The sequence below is a fragment of the Bos indicus x Bos taurus genome, chromosome 29, assembly GCF_003369695.1.
Source record: "Bos indicus x Bos taurus breed Angus x Brahman F1 hybrid chromosome 29, Bos_hybrid_MaternalHap_v2.0, whole genome shotgun sequence".
NCBI classification, from domain to species: domain Eukaryota; kingdom Metazoa; phylum Chordata; class Mammalia; order Artiodactyla; family Bovidae; genus Bos; species Bos indicus x Bos taurus.
Window position 1 is genome coordinate 41,232,552 of NC_040104.1, and position 24,743 is coordinate 41,257,294.

The window sequence follows — 24,743 nt, forward strand, 5'->3', positions numbered from 1 at the left end:
AGTAATCACTGTCACTCTTCTTCCAAACCACTTTGCCTACACAAATACTACAGGCATTCTTAATACGCACTGTTATACTATGGCTTCTTGAACTGCTCACACGACAAAGTATTAGTTGCCCAGACAACAAAATATCCCTGAAAAAGTCACCAAAGTGGCAGTGTCTTTGTGTGTAGTAGGTGACAATTATTTTTGGAAGTGAGAAGACTCAATTTAGTTGTTCCAAAATTAAGTTCTGTTTGAAAAATGTCAAGTCACATATTTTTAACCAGTAATACTTATGAATGTACACTGAGAATATAAAATACAACACTTCCTCAGACCTGAAATGCATTATGAGAAAGGGCAAGAGTCATCTTAACAAACGAACAACTGCTTTCATCATCGATTTGTATTTTATAAAATTATGTTTCGAAAGCTTCTGAAGAAAGTGGCAACAAAGTTCAGACCATAATCTTAAATATTAAATTGATAATTTTCCTCTTTATATGATTTATATAATTTTATATTTGTTCTGTTTGAGGAGTTCCTGTCTGAGGAATAGCATACAAACTTTTCATAGAGAAGACACATTATGAAGTTTCTTATTCATATCATTTTGGATGAAAGCTGACTGGAATTATTGTTCAGTCACTCAGTTGTGTCCAACTCTTTGTGATCCCATGGACTGCAGCACGCCAGGCTTGGTTTTCCACAATTTCATCCTTTGCTCAGATTCTGTCATCAGTAAGAGTTTTACCTTCAGTCAGTGTCACTTCCTTCAAAAGTCTCTCTAGGAATTCCTGGTACTTCTCCACCTGACCAGAGCTCTTCTTTTGTTATTGTGTATTTTTTAATCGTACGAGGAATCTTCATCAAAACTTCCCTGCTTTGAGATTCATTCTTTTTCTCCCAGCTTTACTGAGGTCAGATTGACAAATAAAAATTGTATACAGTTAAGGTGTACAACAGAAAGTTTTGATATATGTATATATTGTGAAATGATTACCACAATCATTACCACAAAGACAACTGTCTTTGAATTTTAATAGCCTTTCCCCCTTCAAATCTACCACTTTCACAGACTAAATATCAATTATAACAATAATTCATATTTTCCTATTGAACGTTCCAATTCTCTACCCCTACAGCCATCCTCAGCTGATGATCATGTTTTCCATTTTGTGGAAAATCAGAAGAGAAATTACACAATCTCCTAATCTAATATCCACTAGGTCATCTGTAGCTGCTCCCCTATATTCTGTCTTCCTCGTTACTATGGATAAAATATTTGTAATGCCAACTCCTCTACTTAAGCACCTAAGCCTATTTTCTTTTGCCTACACTGCTTCATCATCAACTGTTTTCCTCTCCAATCCCTCCCTTTAGCATACAAATAAAACTGTAAGAGCAGTGATTTTTAAAAACCTTCCTTTACCCTTAATTCCTCTAACTAACTACTGTCCCCAGTTCTCTGTTCCCTTCCATAGCAAAACTCCTTGAAATGCTGTCTACACCTTCTTTGCTTTCATTGTTTCTTATTGTTGCTGTTGTTCAGTTGCTAAGTCGTGTCCGACTCTTTGCAACCCCATGGACTGCAGCACACCATGATAGCATTCCCATAATCACATCTACAGATATAAGTCACTAGGTAAAGGGACTTTAACTAATTCCTTCAACACATATTTATTGAATGACTACCCAGGGAAGACACTATCAAAAGCATCTAGATGGCCTCTAAACCAACAGAATTTATTATGTCTCTCATTTCTGTACAACAAAATACTGACACATAAAACAAAAAGGCAGAATACAATAAAAATGGTCAAATATGGTCAAGTCTGTCTTAGACAACTTAGGTTTATGCATGCCAGCATCTAATGATGGAATTGCGGTTGCCTTTTCAAGGTTCTTTTTGACATCAATGATCACCATCTGGTGTTAATTCTATTTCTGATTAAATTCTTGTTTCTGATTAACAAAAGCTTGAATGTGAAGATAATAGAAAACTACATAACTATACAAAGATGGTAAATAAAGAAAACAAAAGATAACAAGGATCTTGTTGTATAATTCAAAGATCCCTAACCAGATGTTTAATAAAGTGGAAAGTTGAGAATTACCCAAGTAAGTTGGGACTAATACCTTGACTGCTGTTCAAATTAAACCAGGTATAAGTGGAGATATTTTTTCACCTGAACTGCCAATACAATGATCTCAATTATCTTATTTTCTCTGTTAAAGGAGATCTGTATTCATATGACTCCAGAGTCTACTGAAAGGACAAAACTAAACTTGGAATACCTGAAGGCAGATACAGAAGGAAATAACAGGGAAATCATTTTTAAAAATAAAAATTTCAGATGAAATATACAATCCAAAGGATATAGTGAATGTTACATAATTGGAATCATAGGTAATCCCATGTCTGTTAATTAAGGTTCAACTCTTTTGTCTTTGGTTTAAGAACAGCATTGCCAAAAAGTTATAATTTGGGACAGGTGATTTAATTTGAAACAGTAATATTGCTAACATGAATTTTTAGATAAGAAAAAGATAACATAAAATTATTTGCCACAACTAAGAAGAATTATAGAACATGTGATGGTATTGTTCAGAAAACTAAGATCTAAGTATAATAAAGGAAATGGTAAACTAAACACACAAATCATTTCAAATCTTGAAATCCCTTTAAATACAATCTGACTGCAATGCAGGAGACCTGGGTTCGATTCCTGGGTTGGAAAGATTCCCTAGAGAAGGGAAAGGCTGCCCACTCCAGTATTCTGGCCTGGAGAATTCCACAGACTGTATAGTCCATGGGTTCGCAAAGAGCCAGACACAATTGAGCGTCTTTCACTTTCACAGTTTAGAAAGAACTTTCCCATGCATTATCTGATTCCCACCACTGAGAAGTTATATTGCCTCTTATACATGAAACTGGGGCTTCCCTGGTGGCTCAGATGGCAAAGAATCTGCCTGCCATGCAGGAGACCTAGGTTCGATCCCTGAGTCAGAAGATCCCCTGGAGAAGGGCATGGCAACCCACTCCAGTATTCTTGCCTGGAGAACTCCATGGACAGAGGAGCCTGGCGGGCTATAATCTCTGGGGTCGCAAAGATTCAGACATAACTGGAGGACTAATACACACGCAGGCAGAAAACTGAAGTTAGTAAGTGACTTGCCCAAGATGACAGAACTACTGAATAACAAACCTGGAGCATAATCCTAAAGCTTTCGATTCTGAGTGTTCTCTCCATAGTACCACCCTTAATCCTCCAGAAACAATTGAGCATATCTCTATGGGGAAAAAAAAAAAAAAAAACTTGACCAATCAGACATAATTTTATCACTAAATTTTAGAATCTAGGGTTATAAGTTGAATCTCTATTTTTACATGTGCTTATTAATATAAAATAATAGTTATAACATAAATTTAAATGGTCCTACCTTTAAAATCTAATAGAGCTACTAAGTTCTTTCCTTCATTACTCAAATATTTATCTTATGATGCTCTAGACTTTGGTCGCTCAATACTAAAAAAGATAAATATTCTACCCTCTCAGGGATGTCTTCTGTCTGAAGGTAAAGATAATTAAGTAGAAAATTTAAACAAAGTAAAAGATTAAAATAGAGTGTGGTCATGCTATGATGAGGTACCAGGTGCCAAGAGAACAGAGAAGTAAACTGATACCATACAGATCACACTGGCCTTTTCCTGAAGAAGAATAAGAAGCCATGGAAAAATCTTTAATAAAGATGAGCACGACCATTTTTAAAGTTTTATAAAGATCATTTTAACTACAGTATGCTATCTATCAATTGAAACAAGAAAGAATGATGACAGTTTCCGCCCCCACGTCATCTGAAGTGAATATATGCAACATTGAACAGTTTTTGATCATTACTTATATACCATTATGACCAGCAAATTAGAAAAAAAAAAAAAAATTGTGGCCAAGCCATGCAGCATACAGGATTTTAGTTCCCTGACTAGGGACTGAACCTGTGTCCCATGCACTGAAAGCTTAGAGTCTTAACCACTGAACCACCAGGAAGTCCCTCAAATAAAAGAGTGTGTGTGTGTGTGTGTGTGTGTGTGTGTGTGTGTGTATGTATATATAGTCTTCTTTGGGGAACTATATATGCTTAATTCTGTTAACATTATCATTTTTGTTATTTTGTAAATTAAGGATTTGTTGTTGTTTTTGGTAGCTAGGTTATGTCCAACTCTTTGCAACCCCATGGACTATAGCCCCAGGCTCCTCTGTCCATGGAATTTCCCAGGCAAGAATACTGGGAGTGGGTTGCCATTTCTTTCTCCAAGGCAGCTTCCCAATCCATGGATAGAATTCGAGTCTCCTGCCTTGGCAGGCAGATTCTTTACCACTGAGCCACCAGGGAAGAGCCCCATATAAAGAATACTCATATGAAAATAATAAAATGATGAAGACTCATGTGAAAACACTAAAATGATGAATGCCAACATAAAAGTTATCCTGATACTAGGCCTTTAAAAAGATGCTTTAATATTAAAATATAAAGCCCAAGGTGATAAAAACAAAGGTATCATTTTATAACTAATAAAATTAGCTGTTGAGTAATGCTAAGTATTCTGCATAGATCACTTTATTTAATCTTCCCAAGTACCCCAAGAAATACACATTCCTCAAATGAGGAAACAAACTGAGAAATGAAGTAACTTCATTTCTTCCAAGGTGACACAACCAGTAAGTGCTGGAACCACGACGTAAACCATGGTCCATCTGGCACCAAAGCCCATACTTTTAAGTATTATGCCATACTGAAATTCAACTTACTGGGAAAGGATCACAGTATTTCTTTTTCCTGTAATTGTCCTTTTTTATGTAATTTTCTGTAATTATACTTTACTTCTCCCCCTTAAACTTTTTAAATATACTTCAACAAGCATCTGTTGATGAGACTCTCCACTACTGCCACAAAAAGGTAATAAACTAAAATGGTGAATTTATGTTGCCACCTTTCAGATAAGTCATTCTTTCAGCTTTTCTATAGAATTACTGAAGAGAAAATGAGAAAAGTATATGCTTAAAATGGTAACAAATAGAAAAGACAGCAAACTGCATCTTCAGCAGAATACTAAAAAATGTCTTGTTCCAGTTGTAACACACTAGGGGAAACAAAGATGAAAAAAAAAAAAATAGAAAAAACTTGGAGTTTAAATTGTGGGGAAAATGTATGGCCAGACTTAATGCAGATCAAAATACTGCAATCATTTTGTAAATATTGAATGGTTTAAATTAGTAACATTGAAAGAGAAGAAATAACTCATAAGAACATCATCCTAGTCTATCAAAAAGTAGAAAGCATATCGTGGCACTTCTTTGCTGTAACCAGATGTGTACCTGCCACATCTAGGCAGGCTTACTCCAGGAGGTGACAAGGAAGCTGGACTCAGACAACTGATGGAAAGAGATTCTGACTCTGAACACAGCTTTCCTCTTCCTTGTAACAAAAAGAAAAGGTATCCTGCTAAGCATTTGTCAGTCAGTTCAGTTGCTCAGTTGTGTCCAATTCTTTGCAATCCCATGAATCACAGCACGCCAGGCCTCCCTGTCCATCACCAACTCCTGGAGTTTACCCAAACTCACGCCCATCGAGTCAGTGATGCCATCCAGCCATCTCATCCTCTGTTGTCCCCTTCTCCTCCTGCCCCCAATCCCTCCCAGCATCAGGGTCTTTTCAAATAGGTCAGCTCTTTGCATCAGGTGGCCAAAGTATTGGAGTTTCAGCTTCAGCATCAGTCCTTCCAATGAACACCCAGGACTGATCTCCTTTAGGATGGACTGGTTGGATCTCCTTGCAGTCCAAGGGACTCTCGAGAGTCTTCTCCAACACCAGTTTAAAAGCATCAATTCTTCGGCACTCAGCTTTCTTCACAGTCCAATTCTCACATCCATAATGACCACTGGAAAAATCATAGTCTTGACTAGACAGATCCTTGTTAGCAAAGTAATGTCTCTGCTTCTGAATATGCTATCTAGGTTGGTCATAACTTTCCTTCCAAGGAGTAAGCGTCTTTTAATTTCATGGCTGCAATCACCATCTGCAGTGATTTTGGAGCCCCCCTCCCCAAAATTAAGTCTGTCACTGTTTCCCCATCTATTTCCCATGAAGTGATGGGACCGGATGCCATGATCTTAGTTTTCTGAATGTTGAGCTTTAAGTCAACTTCTTCACTTTCCTCTTTCACTTTCACCAAAAGGCTTTTTAGTTCCTCTTCACTTTCTGCCATAAGGGTGGTGTCATCTGCATACCTGAGGTTATTGATATTTCTCCCGGCAATCTTGATTCCAGCTTGTGCTTCTTCAGCCCAGAGTATCTCACGATGTACTCTGCATGTAAGTTAAATGAGCAGGGTGACAGTATACAGCCTTGACGTACTCCTTTTCCTATTTGGAACCAGTCTGTTGTTCCATGTCCAGTTCTAACTGTTGCTTCCTGACCTGCATATAGGTTCCTCAAGAGGCAAGTCAGGTGGTCTGGTATTCTCATCTCCTTCAGAATTTTCCACAGTTTATTGTGATCCACAAAGTCAAAGGCTTTGGCATAGTCAATAAAGCAGAAATAGATGTTTTTCTGGAACTCTCTTGCTTTTTTGATGATCCAGCAGATGTTGGCAATTTGGTCTCTGGTTCCTCTGCCTTTTGTAAAACCAGCTTGAACATCTGGAAGTTCACGGTTCACATATTGCTGAAGCCTGGCTTGGAGAATTTTGAGCATTACTTGACTAGCGTGTGAGATGAGTGCAATTGTGCAGTGGTTTGAGCATTCTTTGGCATTGCCTTTCTTTGGGATTGGAATGAAAACTGACCTTTTCCAGTCCTGTGGCCACTGCTGAGTTTTCCAAATTTGCTGGCACTTTCACAGGATCATCTTTCAGGATTTGAAATAGCTCAACTGGAATTTCATCACTTCCACTAGCTTTGTTCATAGTGATGCTTTCTAAGGCCCACTTGACTTCACATTCCAGGATGTCTGACTCTAGGTGAGTGATCACAGCATCGTGATTATCTGGGTCGTGAAAATCTTTCTTGTACAGTTCTTCTGTGTATTCTTGCCATCTCTTCTTAATATCTTCTGCTTCTGTTAGGCCCATACCATTTCTGCCCTTTATCGAGCCCATCGTTGCATGAAATGTTCCCTTGGTATCTCTAATTTTCTTGAAGAGATCTCTAGTCTTTCCCATTCTGTTGTTTTCCTCTATTTCTTTGCATTGATCGCTGAGGAAGGCTTTCTTATCTCTTCTTGCTATTCTTTGAAACTCTGCATTCAGATGCTTGTATCTTCCCTTTTCTCCTTCTAGAATGTTGATTTTCACTCTTGCCATCTCCTGTTTGACCACTTCCAATTTGCCTTGATTCATGGACCTAACATTCCAGGTTCCTATGCAATATTGCTCTTTACAGCATTGGACCTTGCTTCTATCACCAGTCACATACACAACTGGGTATTGTTTTTCGCTTCTCTTCTTTTCACAGCTATTTGTAAGGCCTCCTCAGACAGCCATTTTGCTTTTTTTGCATTTCTTTGCCATGGGGATGGTCTTGATCCCTGTCTCCTGTACAATGTCACGAACCTCAGTCCATAGTTCATCAGGCACTCTATCAGATCTAGTCCCTTAAATCTATTTCTTACTTCCACTGTATAATCATAAGGGATTTGATTTACGTCATACCTGAATGGTCTAGTGGTTTTTCCTACTTTCCTCAATTTGAGTCTGAATTTGGCAATAAGGAGTTCATGATCTAAGCAACAGTCAGCTCCCGGTCTTGTTTTTGCTGACTGTATAGAGCTTCTCCATCTTTGGCTGCAAAGAATATAATCAATCTGATTTCAGTATTGACCATCGGGTGATGTCCATGTGTAGAGTTTTCTCTTATGTTGTTGGAAGAGGGTATTTGCTATGACCAGTGCATTCTCTTGGCAAAACTCTGTTAGCCTTTGCCCTGCTTCATTCCATATTCCAAAGCCAAATTTGCCTATTACTCCAGGTGTTTCTTGACTTCCTACTTTTGTATTCCAGTCCCCTATAATGAAAAGGACATCTTTTTTGGGTGTTAGTTCTAAAAGGTCTTCTAGGTCTTCATAGAACAGTTCAACTTCAGCTTCTTCAGAGTTACTGTTTGGGGCATAGGCTTGGATTACCATGATATTGAATGGTTTGCCTTGGAAATGAACAGAGGAGTTACCCCACGTCTGAGGTCAGGGGCGACAGCTGAGAGGAGCAACCCCACGTCCAAGGTCAGGGGCGGTGGAGAGGACCAACCCCATGTCCAGGGAGTGGCAGCTGCACGGGCACATGAAGGCTGAGAGGAGCTACTCTATGTTCAAGGTCAGGATGGGCGACTTGTCCAAGGTAAGGAGCAACAGCTGCACTTTGCTGGAGCAGCTGTGAAGAGATACCCCACGTCCAAGGTAAGAGAAACCCAAGTAAGATGGTAGGTGTTGCAAGAGACATCAGAGGGCAGACACACTGAAACCATAATCACAGAAAACTAGCCAATCTGATCACATAGACCACAGCCTTGTCTAACTCAATGAAACTAAGCCATGCCATGGGGGGCCACTCAAGATGGACGGGTCATGGTGGAGAGGTCTGACAGAATGTGGTCCACTGGAGAAGGGAATGGCAAACCACTTCAGTATTCTTGCCTTGAGAACCCCATGAACAGTATGAAAAGGCAAAATGATACGATACTGAAAGAGGAACTCCCCAGGTTGGTAGGTGCCCAATATGCTACAGGGGATCAGTGGAAAAATAATTCCAGAAAGAATGAAGGGATGAAGCCAAAGCAAAAACAATACCCAGTTGTGGATGTGACTGGTGATAGAAGAAAGTCTAATGCTGTAAAGAGCAATATTGCATAGAAACCTGGAATGTTAGGTCCATGAATCAAGGCAAATTTGAAGTGGTCAAACAGGAGATGGCAAGAGTGAACATCAACATTCTAGAAATCAATGAACTAAAATGGACTGGAATGGGTGAATTTAACTCAGATGACCATTATATCTACTACTGTGGGCAGGAATCCCTTAGAAGAAATGGAGTAGCCATCATGGTCAATAAGAGAGTCCAAAATGCAGTACTTGGATGCAATTCAAAAAAGCATTTGTAGCACTTCCCTATTCTCAAAACAATTTTCACATGGGCTAGGTATCTTTATTTGATTATCTCAAGAATCCTAAGAGTTGACTATTACTCTGTGTGTGTTCAGTTGCTCAGTCGTGTCTGACTTTGCAACCCCATGAACTGCAGCTCCCCAGGCTCCTCTGTCCATGGAATTTTCCAGGCAAAAATACTGGAGTGAGCTGCCATTTCCTTTTTCAGGGGATCTTCCCAACCCAGGGATCAAATCCATGTTGCTTGCATCTCTGCATTGACAGAGACAGAGTCTTTACCACTGCATCATCTGGGAAGCCCCTTGGGTATTATTTGTGGCAGTTATAACTTAAGATGAGAAGTGTGAAGTTCAACCTGTTGATTTTTAGATAACATATCCAGCTGATGGAAAAGGTAGGATTCCATCCCAGGGCTCTCCTCCAGTCCCAGGGCTCTCCTCCCCTGCACCATGACACCATTCAGTGGATCTAAGACCACCACACTCATACAGTGCAAAGAACAATGGATAAACTTCCTGTCCTAATTCTATCACTAACTTTATTTTATAAAAATAAAGTTCATATACATTATCTTATTTGATGAGGAAAAGAAACAATGTATTACTAATGTTGTTTCAGAAAAGGAAACTGAAGTTCAGAAAGATTATATGATTTTCATAATGTCACCTGGTGGCACTGTCATAAGAAGGCAGGTGAAGAAGCACACATGGGAGATTGGTACTTTGAGATCTTAATTTTTTCTCTCTCTAAATGTTCCCATTTCCTTTCTTTTCCTTCAAGCTGGTAACTGATTTTGTATTGTATTGCCTCAGGAGAGGTATGTACTAGGACAGAAAATTGAGGGAATTTTAGTTATTCCAGTTTTGCTTTCCAAAAGCCTAAACCCTCTGAATAAAAGAGTTTGTTTCAAAGATCAAAGAGAGATTCTCAGGTACATGCCGAGAGAGAAACATCTTCCAGCCCCTCCCCAGTCTAGGAAAAGATTTTCTCAGCTGAAAACTAAGAGAAGTTTTTGGAACCCAAGGCCGCAGGTATCTAGGCTATTTCCTGGCAGCACTGCCTGAAAGGCAGAAAGACCCCAGAGAGGAAAAGCAACATTATGCAGCTAGGCAAACAGAAACACAGAAATTCTGTGGGGGCCGGGGAGGGGTGGGGAATGTTAAATCCATGTCTTGGAAGTAGCAATTGTAGCTAGACAAGAAAGAACTATCTAGACAAAACAACTCATGACTCAGAGGTAAACTGTTACACTCAGATGATCAATGACCAGAGTAGATCCTGTGCCAGATGGAGCCCTACTATAACCCCAGGAAAGACAGAAAACCTCAAAATGGATTGGAGTGATTCTGCCCGTAACTTAGGAATTACGAGTTAGAAACAAAGCTGAACTGTGGAAAATGAAGATATTTCTTACACACCTAAATCTACAGAATAAGAGTCCTGGTCAATGATTATCTAATCTTGTCCCTTCTTCTGGAAGCCAGGTCTTCTGAGCCAGGTCTAGGTTTCTCCCACATCACTGCAACTGATGATGATGGAGGACATGGTTCAAAGAAATGAACATGAAACACAACACTGAAATTGCCTCTTTCCCTATCTGTCCCCTAATAAATTTTAAGCATCATAAAATTAGACTGAATACCGTTTGCCACTGCAAAACATACACCTAGCACAGTGCCTGTGCCTATTAACAGGCACTCAATAAATCTCCGTTGAATAGATAAGTGATTGAATAATTAAATGGAAGGAAAGCTATTTCCTTAAATACGTACACAAATTTACCTTCTAAAATAAATTTTTAGTTTATTATCTATATGGTATTTTAAATAGAACACGACTTAACAGGCTTATTTCAGGTCTCACCACACATTCAATGATAAAGATGTCACAGCTCTCCAAAATGACAGATACTCTACAGACCCCTCAGAGCCTTGTGCTAAAAGACCTAGGGCCTTAATGGCTGGTAAGATGTGCCATCAGGAGAAATAAGATACACAATCTTACTCATAATCTTTGGAAGTTTTAACTTAATAATTTATTTTCACAGGATTTTCTACTTTATAATACATCATTTCCACTTGAATCTTCAATCCTAAAACAAATGAGGTCAGGAGAAATGTTTCATAATGGAGGTGATTGGGCCATAATTCTTGAAATAGCTTTGAAAAACTAAAAACTAAACCTATGCAGAAAGCTTACTACCTGGAATTCAGAATGACTGAGGTAAAACTCATGATCCTTTGCTGACAAAGCAACCTACATTGAGGATACAGAGCCCTCGTGCCTTGACTGCTACAAATTCCTGAGTAGGAATTATAGCTGGGGGACACGTCCTCTTGCCCCAGTTTAAAAAAAAAAGATTTTATGCACCTCAGCATTATACTAAAAACATATGTTTTGTAGCCACTTGTGTGGCTACATGGTAAATATTAAGAAATAAGAGAATATAATGAGAGTATATAATTAAGAAAGAGGAAAGAACATTCTTACAGTTTACGGAATGTATTGTTATAGAAGAGTGAGGAATTAATTGTTTGGCAAAGGCATAAATGAGTGAAACATGTGAATTCAATGTTTTAAAAGTCCAATATTTTGTGTACATCTTCTCATTGACTAGACTTTTCTATCCAAAGATGTAACCAATCAAAGGCCTAAAAGAAAGATCAAATATTCTATCATGAATGGAGCACTTGGACAGTTTCCCAAAAACCTAACAGTTCAAATAGTGTATGGTATCAATTTATTAGCATATCATTTGCAACTTTCCCTATACATAAGAACTACAAAATAAATTCAATTAACAATAATTTTGGAACGATGCCTACTGTTTGCTTCATAACATACTCTCAATCAGTACTTTAATACAAAGAATATTCTTCTATTTTTCTCTCCAGAATGATCTCTTATCAATCCAAGATGCCTCCTGGATTGATAATTATTTTCCAACATCAAGAGTCTGTGGCTTCATGACTTTTAATAACTCTCTTAACCAAGGTCAAGATGACTCTTTTGAAGGATTTCAAATTTAAGAAAATCTTTAGGAAGTTATCTTATTTTAATTTACAGAAATTACAAAAGTCTGAAAACTGCCTTTTCCCATCCCTCTCTGGGAAGATTTGGGGCTTAACTCTTGAATTCTACTAGCTTGGAAAAAGAAAAAACAAGTTTTTCTGAAATGGAATAAAGCATCTGGATAATAACCCTGGTATGGCAAACACAAAAATTCAAACAAAAACTTGGTGAAGTATATACAAAAGGGATAAAATAGCTACTCACAGCCAATAAATTTAGTTACATATTTTCCCCTTTTTAGAGAATCAAATGAAATTATTTTAATAATTGAAGAAAAGCTAGAGATAGAAAAAGAGTATGCCCAGATTATTATTGTTGTTTAGTTGCTAAGTCATGTCCAACTCTTTTGCAACCCCATGGACTGTAGCCCACCAGGCTCCTCTGTCCATGGGCTTTCCCAGGCAAGAATACTAGAGTGGGTTGCCATTTCCTTCTCCAAGGGATCTTCCTGATCCAGGGATCAAACCCCCGTTTCTGGCATTGGCAGGCAGATTCTTTACCACTGAACTACCAGGGAAGTCCATACCCAGATAATGAAAGGCAAATATAAAATAGTGAGATCCTACAAAAATGAAGTTAAGCCACAAAGTGCAGGAAACAAGTAAGAAAACTTAGTTTCCTTCCCAGGAGGAGGGGAAAGAAGAAAAACAGAAATGACACTTTTATGAAGTATACAGTCAACCAATAGGAAAGAGTGTAAGCCCAGGAAACAACAATCTCAATTTCAAGAATGATACATGGCATGATACATGGCAATATCATCTCTTGGGATTCCAATTACACAACATTCTTCAACTTCCTTTAAAAAGAACAATGTCTAAACAATGAATTATGAAAATGATCATGTTTAAGTTTCACTAGATAGCATACACACTCCATTACATCACTAAGAACAGTTGCAAAAGAAGAAGTCAAAGGAAATAAAATGTCATGTATATTAATAACATCAGATACACTTCTATACCAATTTAAAAGAAGCACAGAATAGCACAATATTTTAAAAACAGAGAAATGAAATAAGCATCGGTCTCAAAGTATTAAAAGCACTGATTTTTCCCCCCACATGTTTAGTGACAATAAAGGGAACAAAAAAATTGCTCAAAAAATGTACTGCAATGTACTAAAAAATTCTGTTGAAACATATGTTATCATTAAAAAAGCAGCTTTCTGCAAAAAGCACAGGGGATAACACAGCTATCATTAACTTTTATTTCTTGCATCAATCTAACATGAAATCAGATCAATTCATAAGTCTTGCTGAAATAGCCCCTTACTATACATCATGATCTTGCATCATATCAGAGAATGCTGATACAACTTATCTTGGATCAGCCCTGAATTTTCAGAATTTAAAATAGGTCAAAGATATCAAAAAGGCTTAGCTGGGAGCAAATCAAATTACTACTATAGAAAAAAGAATTTTGAATGAAAAGCAACTGTTGGGAGAAAAATATCTCTGAAGAAGAAATGACATGTTCTGTTGATAAAACTGAAATCTATAAAAATGTGAAGCAAGTGAGTGTAAGATGTAGTTAAGTAATGTCATAAAACAAACTAGCAGTGAATATAGGGGTTTGAGATACAGTAGCTTTGGCTTATCTAAGAACAGTCAAGAATAGCAGCTAGAAATGTACTTAGGGGCTTCCCTGGTGGCCCAGGAGTTAAGAATGCTTCTACTGCAGGGGCATGGGTCCAATCCCTGGTCAGGGAACAGCAAAAAAAGAAAAGAAAAATGTACTTAGTGAGATGTAACACCCATTCCCACTTCCCACCATGGTTCACATTACCAATCAGAGAAACCACTCTCTACTTTCACAATAACATACAAAATGTTTCACAAGTGAGAAATCTGTCTTATGAAATTTTCTAATTGTAATAAGAATATATTCAACAATGTATAAACATGGTTCTATGAGGATAGTTATTGCTTAAAATTACATAAAGCCAACTCTTCCATCCTAGCTACATGCAACAACAATGAAGAAAGAAAAAAAAAGATTTAAGATGACAGAGGACTGTGCTCCCTGCAGAATAAATCTAGGTTATACTTTCAAGTATTTGTTTTACGTATGTTATAGAACAGTACAGACAGTAAGCTTAGCTAATTAAAAATATAATGTACATGTCGTAACTTGTTTGGTTAGTGGTCTATAATATTTAAAATATATATCTTAGTACTAACAGTTTTAAGAGAAGAGAAAGGGAGGAAAGAAGAGAGAAGGAGGAAGGAAATAAATTATTTCTCCTAAAGTACAGTTTTCAATAATGTATCAGCAATTTTTATAACTTCTTTTAAAGGTAGGAACTTTTAACAACCTCAGTCTGCTGGGTTTAGAAACCTTAAGTTCACCCTGATTAGTTAAGTTTTACCTAGAACATCAGTGCCCTTCTTCATCTCTCTTCCCAGATACCTTTTCACCCCCTCATTCTCCATACACACACCACACACACAGTGTTTAATTCAATTACTAGTTTAAAACAAATCCAAAAGGAATACTAACTACAGCACAATAAATGGTAGAAAGAATAAAAATGCCCTGCATGCCAAATAAGTCAAAGAAACATACCATTTATTGGCTATATTTCCCAAACCATCCTTGTTCTAAATAAACCAATGATGTCAGGTCTGGGCAAAAGTAGCTCCAAAACTTCATGGAGAGTTTACTTCTCTCAGTAATTATGGAGGAGAGCAGGAGGAGGAAACAAGCCCGGTCTTAAAATCCCAGTGTACTAGATGTCTAGGTGTTTCACAGGTATTATATATCATTGCCCATCTCCAGAGACACCAGTTGGATAAAGAATCTGATTTTAAGTTTCCTCAGTACACCTTCCAAATCCACAGGTATGATTAAACATCATAAAGTTGTACCTTAACCTTCATCCTAAGCTTTAGTTTTAGACTGCAGTAACTCCCGTAACTGGTCAACATTTGGATCTACACTAGTCTACTACAGTGGAGTTCAAAGTGTTGATACAAATTTTAGTTTAAAACTATTAAAAAAAAAAACTATTTTATAGTCAATTTGGTCTTCTATACCACGTCAAAAAAAAAAACAAACCTAGGTTCACAAGGATCCTTAGAAATAAGGTTCACCTGGGGTAGATCTAGGCTAAAGAGAATCCCAAGGTGTATATACGATACTTCAGCAACTCACCAGATCTTGATCAACTGGTAGGGGAGGAGTCCAGTGTTTACCTCATTTGGGAAATTTGCCAGTAATGTTATTGGATAATGTATACACAACAGTTACCAAAGTTGTGATTTACCACAAAAGGGAAGACTTACACCAGAGTAAATCCAAACATAAAATCTATTCTTAATCAAAAGATAATCTACAATTGTGTACACTGCAAGCAACTTTGTTACCTTTTACAACTATGTAATTCACTTGATAAATATTTAAGCCATAAAGAAGAGCTGCACTGTGCATGTTTCTTTTTTAAAGACCATGTAAAAGTCATCTTTAACAAGCTAAGAAAACAAGGGAAAGAAAGTCCCAAACCTGTGATATCAAATTTTCGCTGATTACAAAATGGTGATTTAGACTACCTGATTTGGAAACCACAAATGTCTATAATTAAATAGGACAGCCCTACTTCACTTTCTTTTAGCAAAACAGTATTAACTGAATGATGCACCATAGAAAAGACATTATAAGAACTACACCCCAAGCAAAACTTTACTCTCAAATGGAATACAATTTAAACTGCAAATACCAGAACCAAGAAAAAGGACAAACATATACAGGAAACCTCATAGCCCACCTTTCTTCTTGACTGGCATTCTTGGGTCTTTCCAATGCCACAGGATTCAAGAGCTCTTTTCAGGTCTCAACTTGATCCAGCTGGATGGAGGCCAAGGGCCAGGTAACTGTTGCAAACCTCTTGGTTGTTTGAAATCCAGGCAGTCTTCTCTTCCAAATAAAGAAAAAATGATGTATTTTTTCCCACAAACTTTGACAGTGCCCAAGGAGTTTAAAGAAAAACAGCTTTTGAGTTTTTCAAGTTTTTCAATGCTTCTAAAATAGTTATTCTGCTTAAAAAGAAAATTATTGTAAGCATAGAAAACATTATTAAAACTCCTCTTTAGGCAGCAATATCTCTGGAGTTCAATGACTAACTCAATTAAGGCACAAAACAAATTTACACAGCTGTCTCATTACTCAACACATGATCAAAGATGAACTGGTTGATGATAAAGACCCTCAAATTCTTTAGAGAAAAATTTTAAACCCTCACCTCTCCAAAATACTTTTTAAAACCTCTTTAATGGTCTCTAAAATAGATGGGGTGAGTTTGGACAGTTTTCTGGGGGCAGAACCCAGACTGAAAGGCCCTTTTCTATTTACTGGACCCGAAGTTCCGGATCTCACCCCCTCAGTGAGACAGGATCCAGCTTGCTGTCACTTTCTTTTTTTTTTTTCTTCTGTGCTCTCCAAGCCCCTCAGGCTTGATCCTTAATGCCCCTCTGATTCTGATCCTCCCATGTATTAACCGAGAGGATTGGAAAGAAGGAAAGCAATCCCTTGGCATGGAGACATTAAAGTGACAGTGCTACTCAATGGGCACTTGATGCAGGATGAGTTGGCGAAGATTTCTTCACACTGGAGTCAGTCAAATCATGCCATCTCTTCGCATCCAGGCAGCTCCCTATCCGGCGAGGAAAAAACACTGAGACTGCTCGAGACAAGTCAGACCTTCCCCCAAAGGTGTTTTCTGAGACGCTGTAGTATTAGGCATGTGAGCATAAGCTGGGCAAACGGTTCGCGGTTTCCTAAATGGGAGAGAGTTCGGCTGCGTGGCTTCCACATCCACCGTTTTTCTCTCAGTCTCTCTCTCCAAACTACCCACCTTCCTTTCGCAGAAAAGACCAGAAATCCCTCTGCTACCGCCGGCCACCCCTCTGCCCACACCCCGTTCTTAGAGATGAGCACAGAAACGTCCCGCACCCCTCCACGCGATGAAGTGTTTCCTCAGGCAGGAGAAACAGCAACACTAGAAATTATATAACTCGCGATTCTGGCTTCTCTAAGACGCGGAGACAGGAGGGTCGGGGGTTGCTGGTCTGGGAGACACTGCCGGGCACTGAACGTGCACAAAAGGGGCCAGGCCTTCGCGCAGCGCCCCCTTCACCCCCACCTCGAAACATCGGCTGGCAAGGGGGGTCTTCTAGGGGAGTGGAGGGGCAAATTTCTCTCCGGCCCCTTCCCAAGCGGGGTAAACGGATGGCATGTGAGGGGACTAGAGACTGAAGAGGAGACGCTGACGGCTGTGAGGGGAGGAGGCTACTCGGGGCTGCTCCGGCGGCCGGTTGGGGGCTCTAGGGAGGAGGTGCCCGAGAAGCTGGAGCCTTAACACACGGGCTGGGCCAGAGGGGCGAGCACCCTGAAGAAGTGAAGGGGGCGGGCAGCTCGGCCACAGCTAACGGAGGTGTCCTGAGGAGAGGAACACGCGCAGCCACATTCGTGTGCGAGGACCGGCCCACGTTTCCCTCAGAATGCGAAAACGAGGGAGCCAGGCTCAGAAATAGCAGAAGCCGGGGAAGAGGGCCTGGCGGGGGGCGGGCCCACGGGCGTCCGGCTCTCCTTGAACCAATGAGCGCCTCCAGACACCGCGCCCAATCACAACCAGGACGGAGGGCGCGGCTTTTGACTGGGCCGGGGCTGCGGGCGCTAGGCGTGAGCCCGCGACCCTTCCGGACCCGAGAGCCCTGCGTCCCCGCCCACCGCCAGTCACGTGAGTCGCCAAGATGGCGGCGCTCGGGCGTGAGGCTGGAGACGACGTGCGGGTTGCCGGTGTGGTGCCGGTGGGAGCCGCGGAAGTGCCTAAGGTAGGCGGAAACCCAGGGTGCTGAGGCCCCTGATTTCTGCGACCTCAAGTGCTGGCGCACTCTTCTGAAATGATGCGCATAAAAGGGACCTGAAAGTCTAAACAGGACAGTTCCCAACTCCATGCAAGGCACGTTTAAATCCCCAGTTGCTGTGAAAAGAGGTGCGGAGAAAGAAGGAGACCTAAACTTTAGTCCTGAACGATAGAGCCTGTTTGCTCTTGCCTGGGGCCTTTGTACTTTAAACCCCCTGCCATTCTATCCTGATTTCTGCCGTGGTAGTGGGTTCTGAGGACAAGACTACATCTTGCTTAACTGGGGGACTTTCAAATACCAGGTGAATGTTTGAGCAAAAGATGAATGATTGATGAATAAAATTATCAAAGTCAAGTGAATTGATACACATAAAAGCACTACAAAACCATAAGATACTTTGAAAGTTATAAACTTGCACGATGCAGTATTACTGGTGTAATTGAATCGTGGTGACCAGTTGAGTGGCCTTGAACTCGTTACTTTTTAGATGAAATGTGCGTTATAGCAAAATCTGTACATTTCAGTACTTATAAAACTTCTGTCAGGAAGTTATCAGTATATTTCTCTGCTTTAATAACAGTGCCTTAGGAAAACTAGGTATCCAGTAAACATTTGCTGTCCTGTTTCAGTATTTTAGGATCATAATTCTGGATGTTTGTGTTTACTATATACTGAGGTAGACGAGATAGGAAGTTGGTACACGGCATTGCCTGAAAGTTTTGTGAGTAATAAGGGACTTCAGTGAATTGGATGACAGGGAAACAAAAAGTTTTCCCAAGTTTCTGGTTAATTATCATGCTACTGACATCTGCCTTCATGTACATTAGATGGATTCGATATAGAATCTTTCTGTATTGCTATCTTGTTTCTTCCATTTGCCATTTAGATGTCAGAGAGGCAAAAGATTAAATCTAGTTTGTGAGAAATTGGAATTTATAAAATATTTTACTTTTTTTTTTTTTTTCCTGTCTTCCCAGATAATTTAAAGAAAAAGAACTGGCTCGATTATAGTTCTTCACTGATAGGGAAATAAACTGGTCCATTATTACTCTTTGTTTAATACCATACAAATATTCAAGAGAGCCCATACCTTCACGACGTTGATTGTTGTCGTTCAGTGGTCAAGTCGTATCGGACTCTTTGCGACTCCATGGACTGCAGCACACCAGGCCTCCCTGTCCCTCACCATCTCCCACTTTGCCCAAGTTCATGTCCATTGAATCGGTGATGCCATCCAACCATCTCATCCAGTCGCCCTCAGGATGTTGATATGTTTGAATCGACCTTTCATTAGTTCAGTTCAGTTCAGTCTCTCAGTCATGTCTGACTCTTTGCGACCCCATGAATTGCAGCATGCCAGGCCTCCCTGTCCATCACCAACTCCTGGAGTTCACTCAAACTCACGTCCATCGAGTCAGTGATGCCATCCAGCCATCTATCTCATACTCTGTCGTCCCCTTCTCCTCCTGCCCCAGCATCAGAGTCTTTTCCAATGAGTCAACTCTTCGCATGAGGTGGCCAAAGTACTGGAGTTTCAGCGTTAGCATCATTCCTTCCAAAGAACACCCAGGACCGATCTCCTTTAGAATGGACTGGTTGGATCTCCTTGCAGTCCAAGGGACTCTCAAGAGTCTTCTCTTAACACCACAGTTCAAAAGCAACAATTCTTCAGCGCTCAGCTTTTTTCACAGTCCAACTCTCACATCCATATCACTATTCAGGAAATGAATATTACAGTGATGTTCAACATGTATCCATTTGACTACCAGCATCAGAATCACTGGTGCAGATTTCTGGACTTTACTCCTGCTGAGCCCAGATATTTCAATAGGGAGCTCAAGAGACAGCACGTCAAGTACACTGCTCATGTGATTCTTGTGCACACGAAAGGTTTAAAATCTTACTAAGTCTCTTCTATGTCCTTTATGTTTAATCCACTCTGATTCTCTTGCCCAGGACTCCTGAAATTTGAGACTTATGAGTCTGCCCTTGACCACAAATGTTGTTAACATAGGGATTCATATAAATTGTGAAGGACATAGATTTTTTTAATCTATTCACTAGCTAATCTGGAATCCCATAATGCCAGTGTGCCAAATGATGTAACAAATACTATTAAGACTTTTCACAAAAATCTGAGAGTCTTACCCAGAGCAAAATATTTAAAAAGGGTCCTTTCTGAAAGCCTAGTTTTGTTGTTTTTTTTTTTTTAACCACTGGTTTCTGTTAACATGGCTTCCCTGATAGCTCAGTTGGTAAAGAATCTGCCTGCAATGCAGAGGACCTCAGTTTGATTTGTGGGTTGGGAATGTCTGCTGGAGAAGGGATAGGCTACTCACTCCAGTATTCTTGGGCTTCCCTGGTGGCTCAGACAGTAAAGAATCTCTGCAATGCAAGAGATCTGGGTTTGATCCCTGGGTTGGAAGATTCCCCTGGAAGAGGACATGGCAACCCACTCCAGTATTCTTGCCTGGAGAATTCCATGGACTGTATAGTTCATGGGGTTGCAGAGAGACATGACTGAGCCACACGACTGAGCAACTTTCACCTTATGTTAAGATGCTACTGGCCAAACCTCATGGTCCCTCAATATTAGCAACTGTCTATGCATCACACTTGGGAGACAGGAACTTTCCAACCTTGGAGTCCAGTGCCTTAGGACCAGGCCCCCTGATATTACCATGTAACAGTTTCCAGCAAAGGCCCTACTTCCGCCCCAGGTGCTCCTCAGGAGCTAGATATGTAACTTACATAATCCAAGGTAGCCATCCACTGACTCTTCCTAGTCTGGAAGGTGTCCCTCCTTCTGATGTTCTCTCTCACTGGTTTCCAAAGAAACTCCTGCTTCTACCTCTCCAACAAACCCAGCATAATCCCCAAAACTTGGGCTTTCATGAGACAGAGGATAAAAATGGTTGTCAACAGGTAGCTACTGTTTACTTTCAGCTCTGAAAAAGCTACAGTGTGGAGAACTACAACAGGCCTGGCTACCTTCAGAGAAAACTGTAAGGAAAACAAAAATACCTGAGTAACTTAATCCTTCTACATCAAGTCCTAAGGCAAGTCAACCTCTCTGAACCTTGTTTGTCTCATCCATAAAAGTAGAGATGACCATTTTCCTACCAATTTCTCAAAGTTATTACATGAATCAAAAAACCATTGTCTAAAAGGTAAGAGCCCACTAAACAATGAATGAATTAACAAAGGATGTGAAAGCAGATGACAGTACTTGATACTTTACTAGGGTCTAAATGTTTTTTAATCTGAATCTGTAGAATTTATAAGATTTACTGTTAACATCATTAGCTATTATGGTTCTGAATTTTGTGTTTTCCAGGACATCAAGATACCAACATACACACATGGTCAGTCCAGGCCTTCTCTAGGAGATGCAAAACTCAGCAAACCAGTAGTCATCGAAATCATAGAAAAAAAAATTGAATGCCTTAGAAAAGAAAAGTAAGAGACACACCCAGACTGAAAGTCAATAACTTTATTTGTAGATCTTCTGTATTGCCATGGTTTCTAGGTATCTAAGATCCTATTAACTGTACTGAGTTGGTTATGAAGAAAGCTTTTTTTAAAAAAAGAACTGGAGGGAAACATGAGCAGATGAAAATAGCCGTTTGTTACAATACTGAGACTGGATAATTTATTTTGTCTCTTGAAATTCCTTTGTTTCTCAAATTGTTGAAATGTTATCTGTGCAATAAGCATATTTTAATTAAAGGTAATCAAGAGAACACTATTTGAGGATTACTTACATTAATTATCGATTATAATTAAATTCAGTTTAGAATTTCTTACTTCAGCCACACTGCTGAGCTCAGCAAAAAGGAATACAGGATTCCATGATGTACATATAGTCTCACATTACCATTCTGACTTTTAGATTTTAATAGAGCTCAAGAATAAAATCAATGGACGTTAATCTGAATTGTTCAACATTTCTGGATTTAGGTATGAATCAGAATAAGCAAAACTAGATCTTTCAAATTTCTTTGAAGTTTTGGAAATACTTTAAATGTATCTGGACTACTTAAATAGTTATTTTCTAGAAGACCTAACCAAATGTCAACAACTTTTTTCAGATGACCTTAAGCAAATTAATTCTTACAGTAGAAAGAACAGTATTCTTGGATTTAGCTAGCTCATAAAATTTGGCTACATTGGAAGTACTGATCCTTATTTTTGGCCAAAATTTATTTCTCTTTAAAAGAGCTCCATCTTAGAACCACACTGTTCTCAGAAAGAGAATTATATTATCCTCTCATTAGAACGCAATTTCCATGAGGGGTGGGTTTTTTTGTTTTTTTCCCCGCTTTATTCACTGCTCCAGCCTTAGCACAAAGAAAATACCTTTCACAGAGTAAATGCTTAAGAAAAATGTGATGTTGCATAAATATATAATAACGAATGACTACACAGGAAAGGATATATCTGTTAGAAGAGTATTATGTTGAACTTAACTTTCACTCTGTTTTTCCAATTAGGACTTTAAATATATATGGAACACTGACCTTTGGAACAACAGCTGCTTTCTCTGGAATGTTGACAAACTTCATTTTCAGACATCGCTTCAAGGTCACGCATGATGTTTTGAAGACATATGCATCATTGACTGCACTTCCATTTTTGTCTACCATAGTTTCTTATAAGCTTCTTGTAACAGATGCTTTGTGTTCAGGTAATTTTAAATTCATTAGCATATCCTGTGTTTATATCTAAGTAAAATTACTCATTAACATATACTGTTGCTACTGCTGATAATAATCCCTTACATGTGTATATTTCTTTACCACTAACAAAAGTACTTTCACATATATTGTCCTGTTTAAATGCCACAATAGTCTTCCTAATCAGACAGGAAAAATAGTATTGTGGCTTTTTTTTTTTTAACAGGTAAGATACTAAGCTGAGACAGGTTCAGGTACACTAAGAAGCAACATAATGTACTAGAAAAAAAGCAGGCTTTGGTATACTACATATTTCACTTAAGTTTTGTGACACTGGGCAAGTCATTTAAGAGACATGCTTGTTTTAAGAGACTCAGTTGTTTTGTATCTATGAGTTAGGACTAATAGTATTTACCTCAGGATTGTTTTAAAAATTAAGATAATGTATGCTGAATGCCTGGCATAGTATCTGGTATATTATGGGCGTCTGATGTTACTTCCTGAGGAACTTCAGGAACTTCCTAAGTTACTTCCCGTACTTTAAGTTTCACAGCTAGTAATTGATGGAACCCATGATCCCTGTTCATCAGGTACCTGCTTAAATACCTCATCTCCAGGGAAATCTCTGATTCCCTCAGGTTAAGTTTCTCCGTACATTCTCTATTCATTTTACCTTCAAAGCATGTGCACGTTTAAGTATTTGTCTAATGCATTTCTTTCTTAGTAGACTTGACCTGAAGATCAGTGGTTGGGTCTCTTGTGTTACACTGTATCCCTAGCACATGACTGATACACAGACAATACAAATGTACTAATCTGGAATCCAGATACCTGGTCTGCTAGTTTAATAGTCTTCATTGTGAAATTGCTTTTGCACCAGCTGTATAAGTAAGAAGTGAACTTATCCTTATATAAAGTGTAATAAAAACATTTAAAATTTTTGATGCATTCAGTATATTGTACCATACACTGAATTTCTAGCATTCTTTCAACTATTTTGCTGTGGTTGAGGACAATGCAAATAAGTACAGTATAAGAACCCAAGACTCTTAATAGCCAAATTTACTTTTGTTTTCCAGGTAACATAAGCCAGGAAAATTGTGTTCTTAGAAGCTCACTGATTGGCATAGCATGTGGTGTTTTATATCCCACTGCTTTGGCTTTTTCTAAAAATGGACGTCTGGCATTCAAGTAAGTCCATCTTCTTGTTCCTTCTCTTCCTTCTCCTCGTCCCTTCCCTACCTCCATACTTCCAAATTTTTTTTTTTAATGTTAATAAATTCTCCTTATTATTTAGCTGCCAATGACACATTTTAATTAAGATATCATGGTTTCATATTTCAAATAGCTAATTTTAACCCTTTTTGCTTTCTACATGAAAGATCTAGAACAGAAATGATCGGTTTAGGAGAAATCAACAAATGTTCCATAGAATTTACATCCAGACGAAGTCCTTAACTCTTTTTCCTTTTTAGGTATCATACTGTTCCCATGCCACCAAAAGGAAGGGTTTTACTTTATTGGCTGCTGCTTTGTCATACAGAGATAAAAGCAATGGTGATCCCTCTCATCCTTCAGACAACCTTTGGAATATGTCATGGTCTGCAGCACTATGCAATATTTGAAAGTACACTTGAGAAAACTGTTCATGAAGATTAACTGAAGAATGAATGGACACTAAATCAGCTGAATGAACTTTTTTATAAGGACTCAGGCATTGCTGAAAGAGTTAAAAAAATAGTTCTGGATAGACAGTTTGTCTCTTTTCCTTTTGCCCAGTATACAGCATGTGCTCAATAAATAGTAAATAAATGTATATTTTGTCTCTGTTTTGTTATTATATATGGAAACGGGCTTGAGGCCCCAGGGTCTAATCTATACATATATATTTTTTCATTCATAAACATTATGGAGCACCTGCTAGGTCTCAGGCATTGTGTTACTTTTAATAAGAAATGGCCCTTACCCAGAAGAAACTCAAAATTAGA

General features: G+C 38.9%; 2 protein-coding genes across 8 annotated transcripts in view; one reads left to right on the forward strand and one right to left on the reverse strand.

Moving 5' to 3' along the window:
• The window catches only part of DLG2 (discs large MAGUK scaffold protein 2), a 2,318,993-nt gene extending 2,301,853 nt beyond the window's left edge, over nucleotides 1-17,140 (reverse strand). For 3 of the 7 annotated variants that reach the window (XM_027532393.1, XM_027532389.1, XM_027532388.1), the window contains exon 1: nucleotides 15,982-17,137. In XM_027532393.1, coding sequence (XP_027388194.1) covers nucleotides 15,982-16,000 — 19 coding nt within the window. In that variant the 5' untranslated portion in view covers nucleotides 16,001-17,137. Of the gene's footprint in view, nucleotides 1-15,981 lie in introns of all 7 variants that reach the window. The other 4 variants (XM_027532387.1, XM_027532386.1, XM_027532391.1 and 1 more) reach the window with 3 other exon arrangements.
• A 797-nt stretch (nucleotides 17,141-17,937) lies between these two features.
• On the forward strand, nucleotides 17,938-24,571 carry TMEM126B (transmembrane protein 126B). The gene is made up of 5 exons (XM_027532403.1): nucleotides 17,938-18,046; nucleotides 21,417-21,538; nucleotides 22,573-22,766; nucleotides 23,835-23,946; nucleotides 24,231-24,571. The coding sequence occupies exons 1-5, from the start codon at nucleotides 17,966-17,968 to the stop codon at nucleotides 24,412-24,414; spliced, it is 693 nt and encodes a 230-aa protein (XP_027388204.1). The 5' UTR covers nucleotides 17,938-17,965; the 3' UTR covers nucleotides 24,415-24,571.
• Nucleotides 24,572-24,743: the final 172 nt, after the last annotated feature.

Excerpts from the sequence above, each read along its gene's own strand:
- TMEM126B (XM_027532403.1), top strand. The coding sequence starts at position 17,966 with ATGGCGGCGCTCGGGCGTGAGGCTGGAGACGACGTGCGGGTTGCCGGT. Across the intron at positions 21,539-22,572 it reads GAATGCCTTAGAAAAGAAAA|GACTTTAAATATATATGGAA; the intron begins GTAAGAGACACA and ends TTTTCCAATTAG. Across the intron at positions 23,947-24,230 it reads AATGGACGTCTGGCATTCAA|GTATCATACTGTTCCCATGC; the intron begins GTAAGTCCATCT and ends TTTCCTTTTTAG.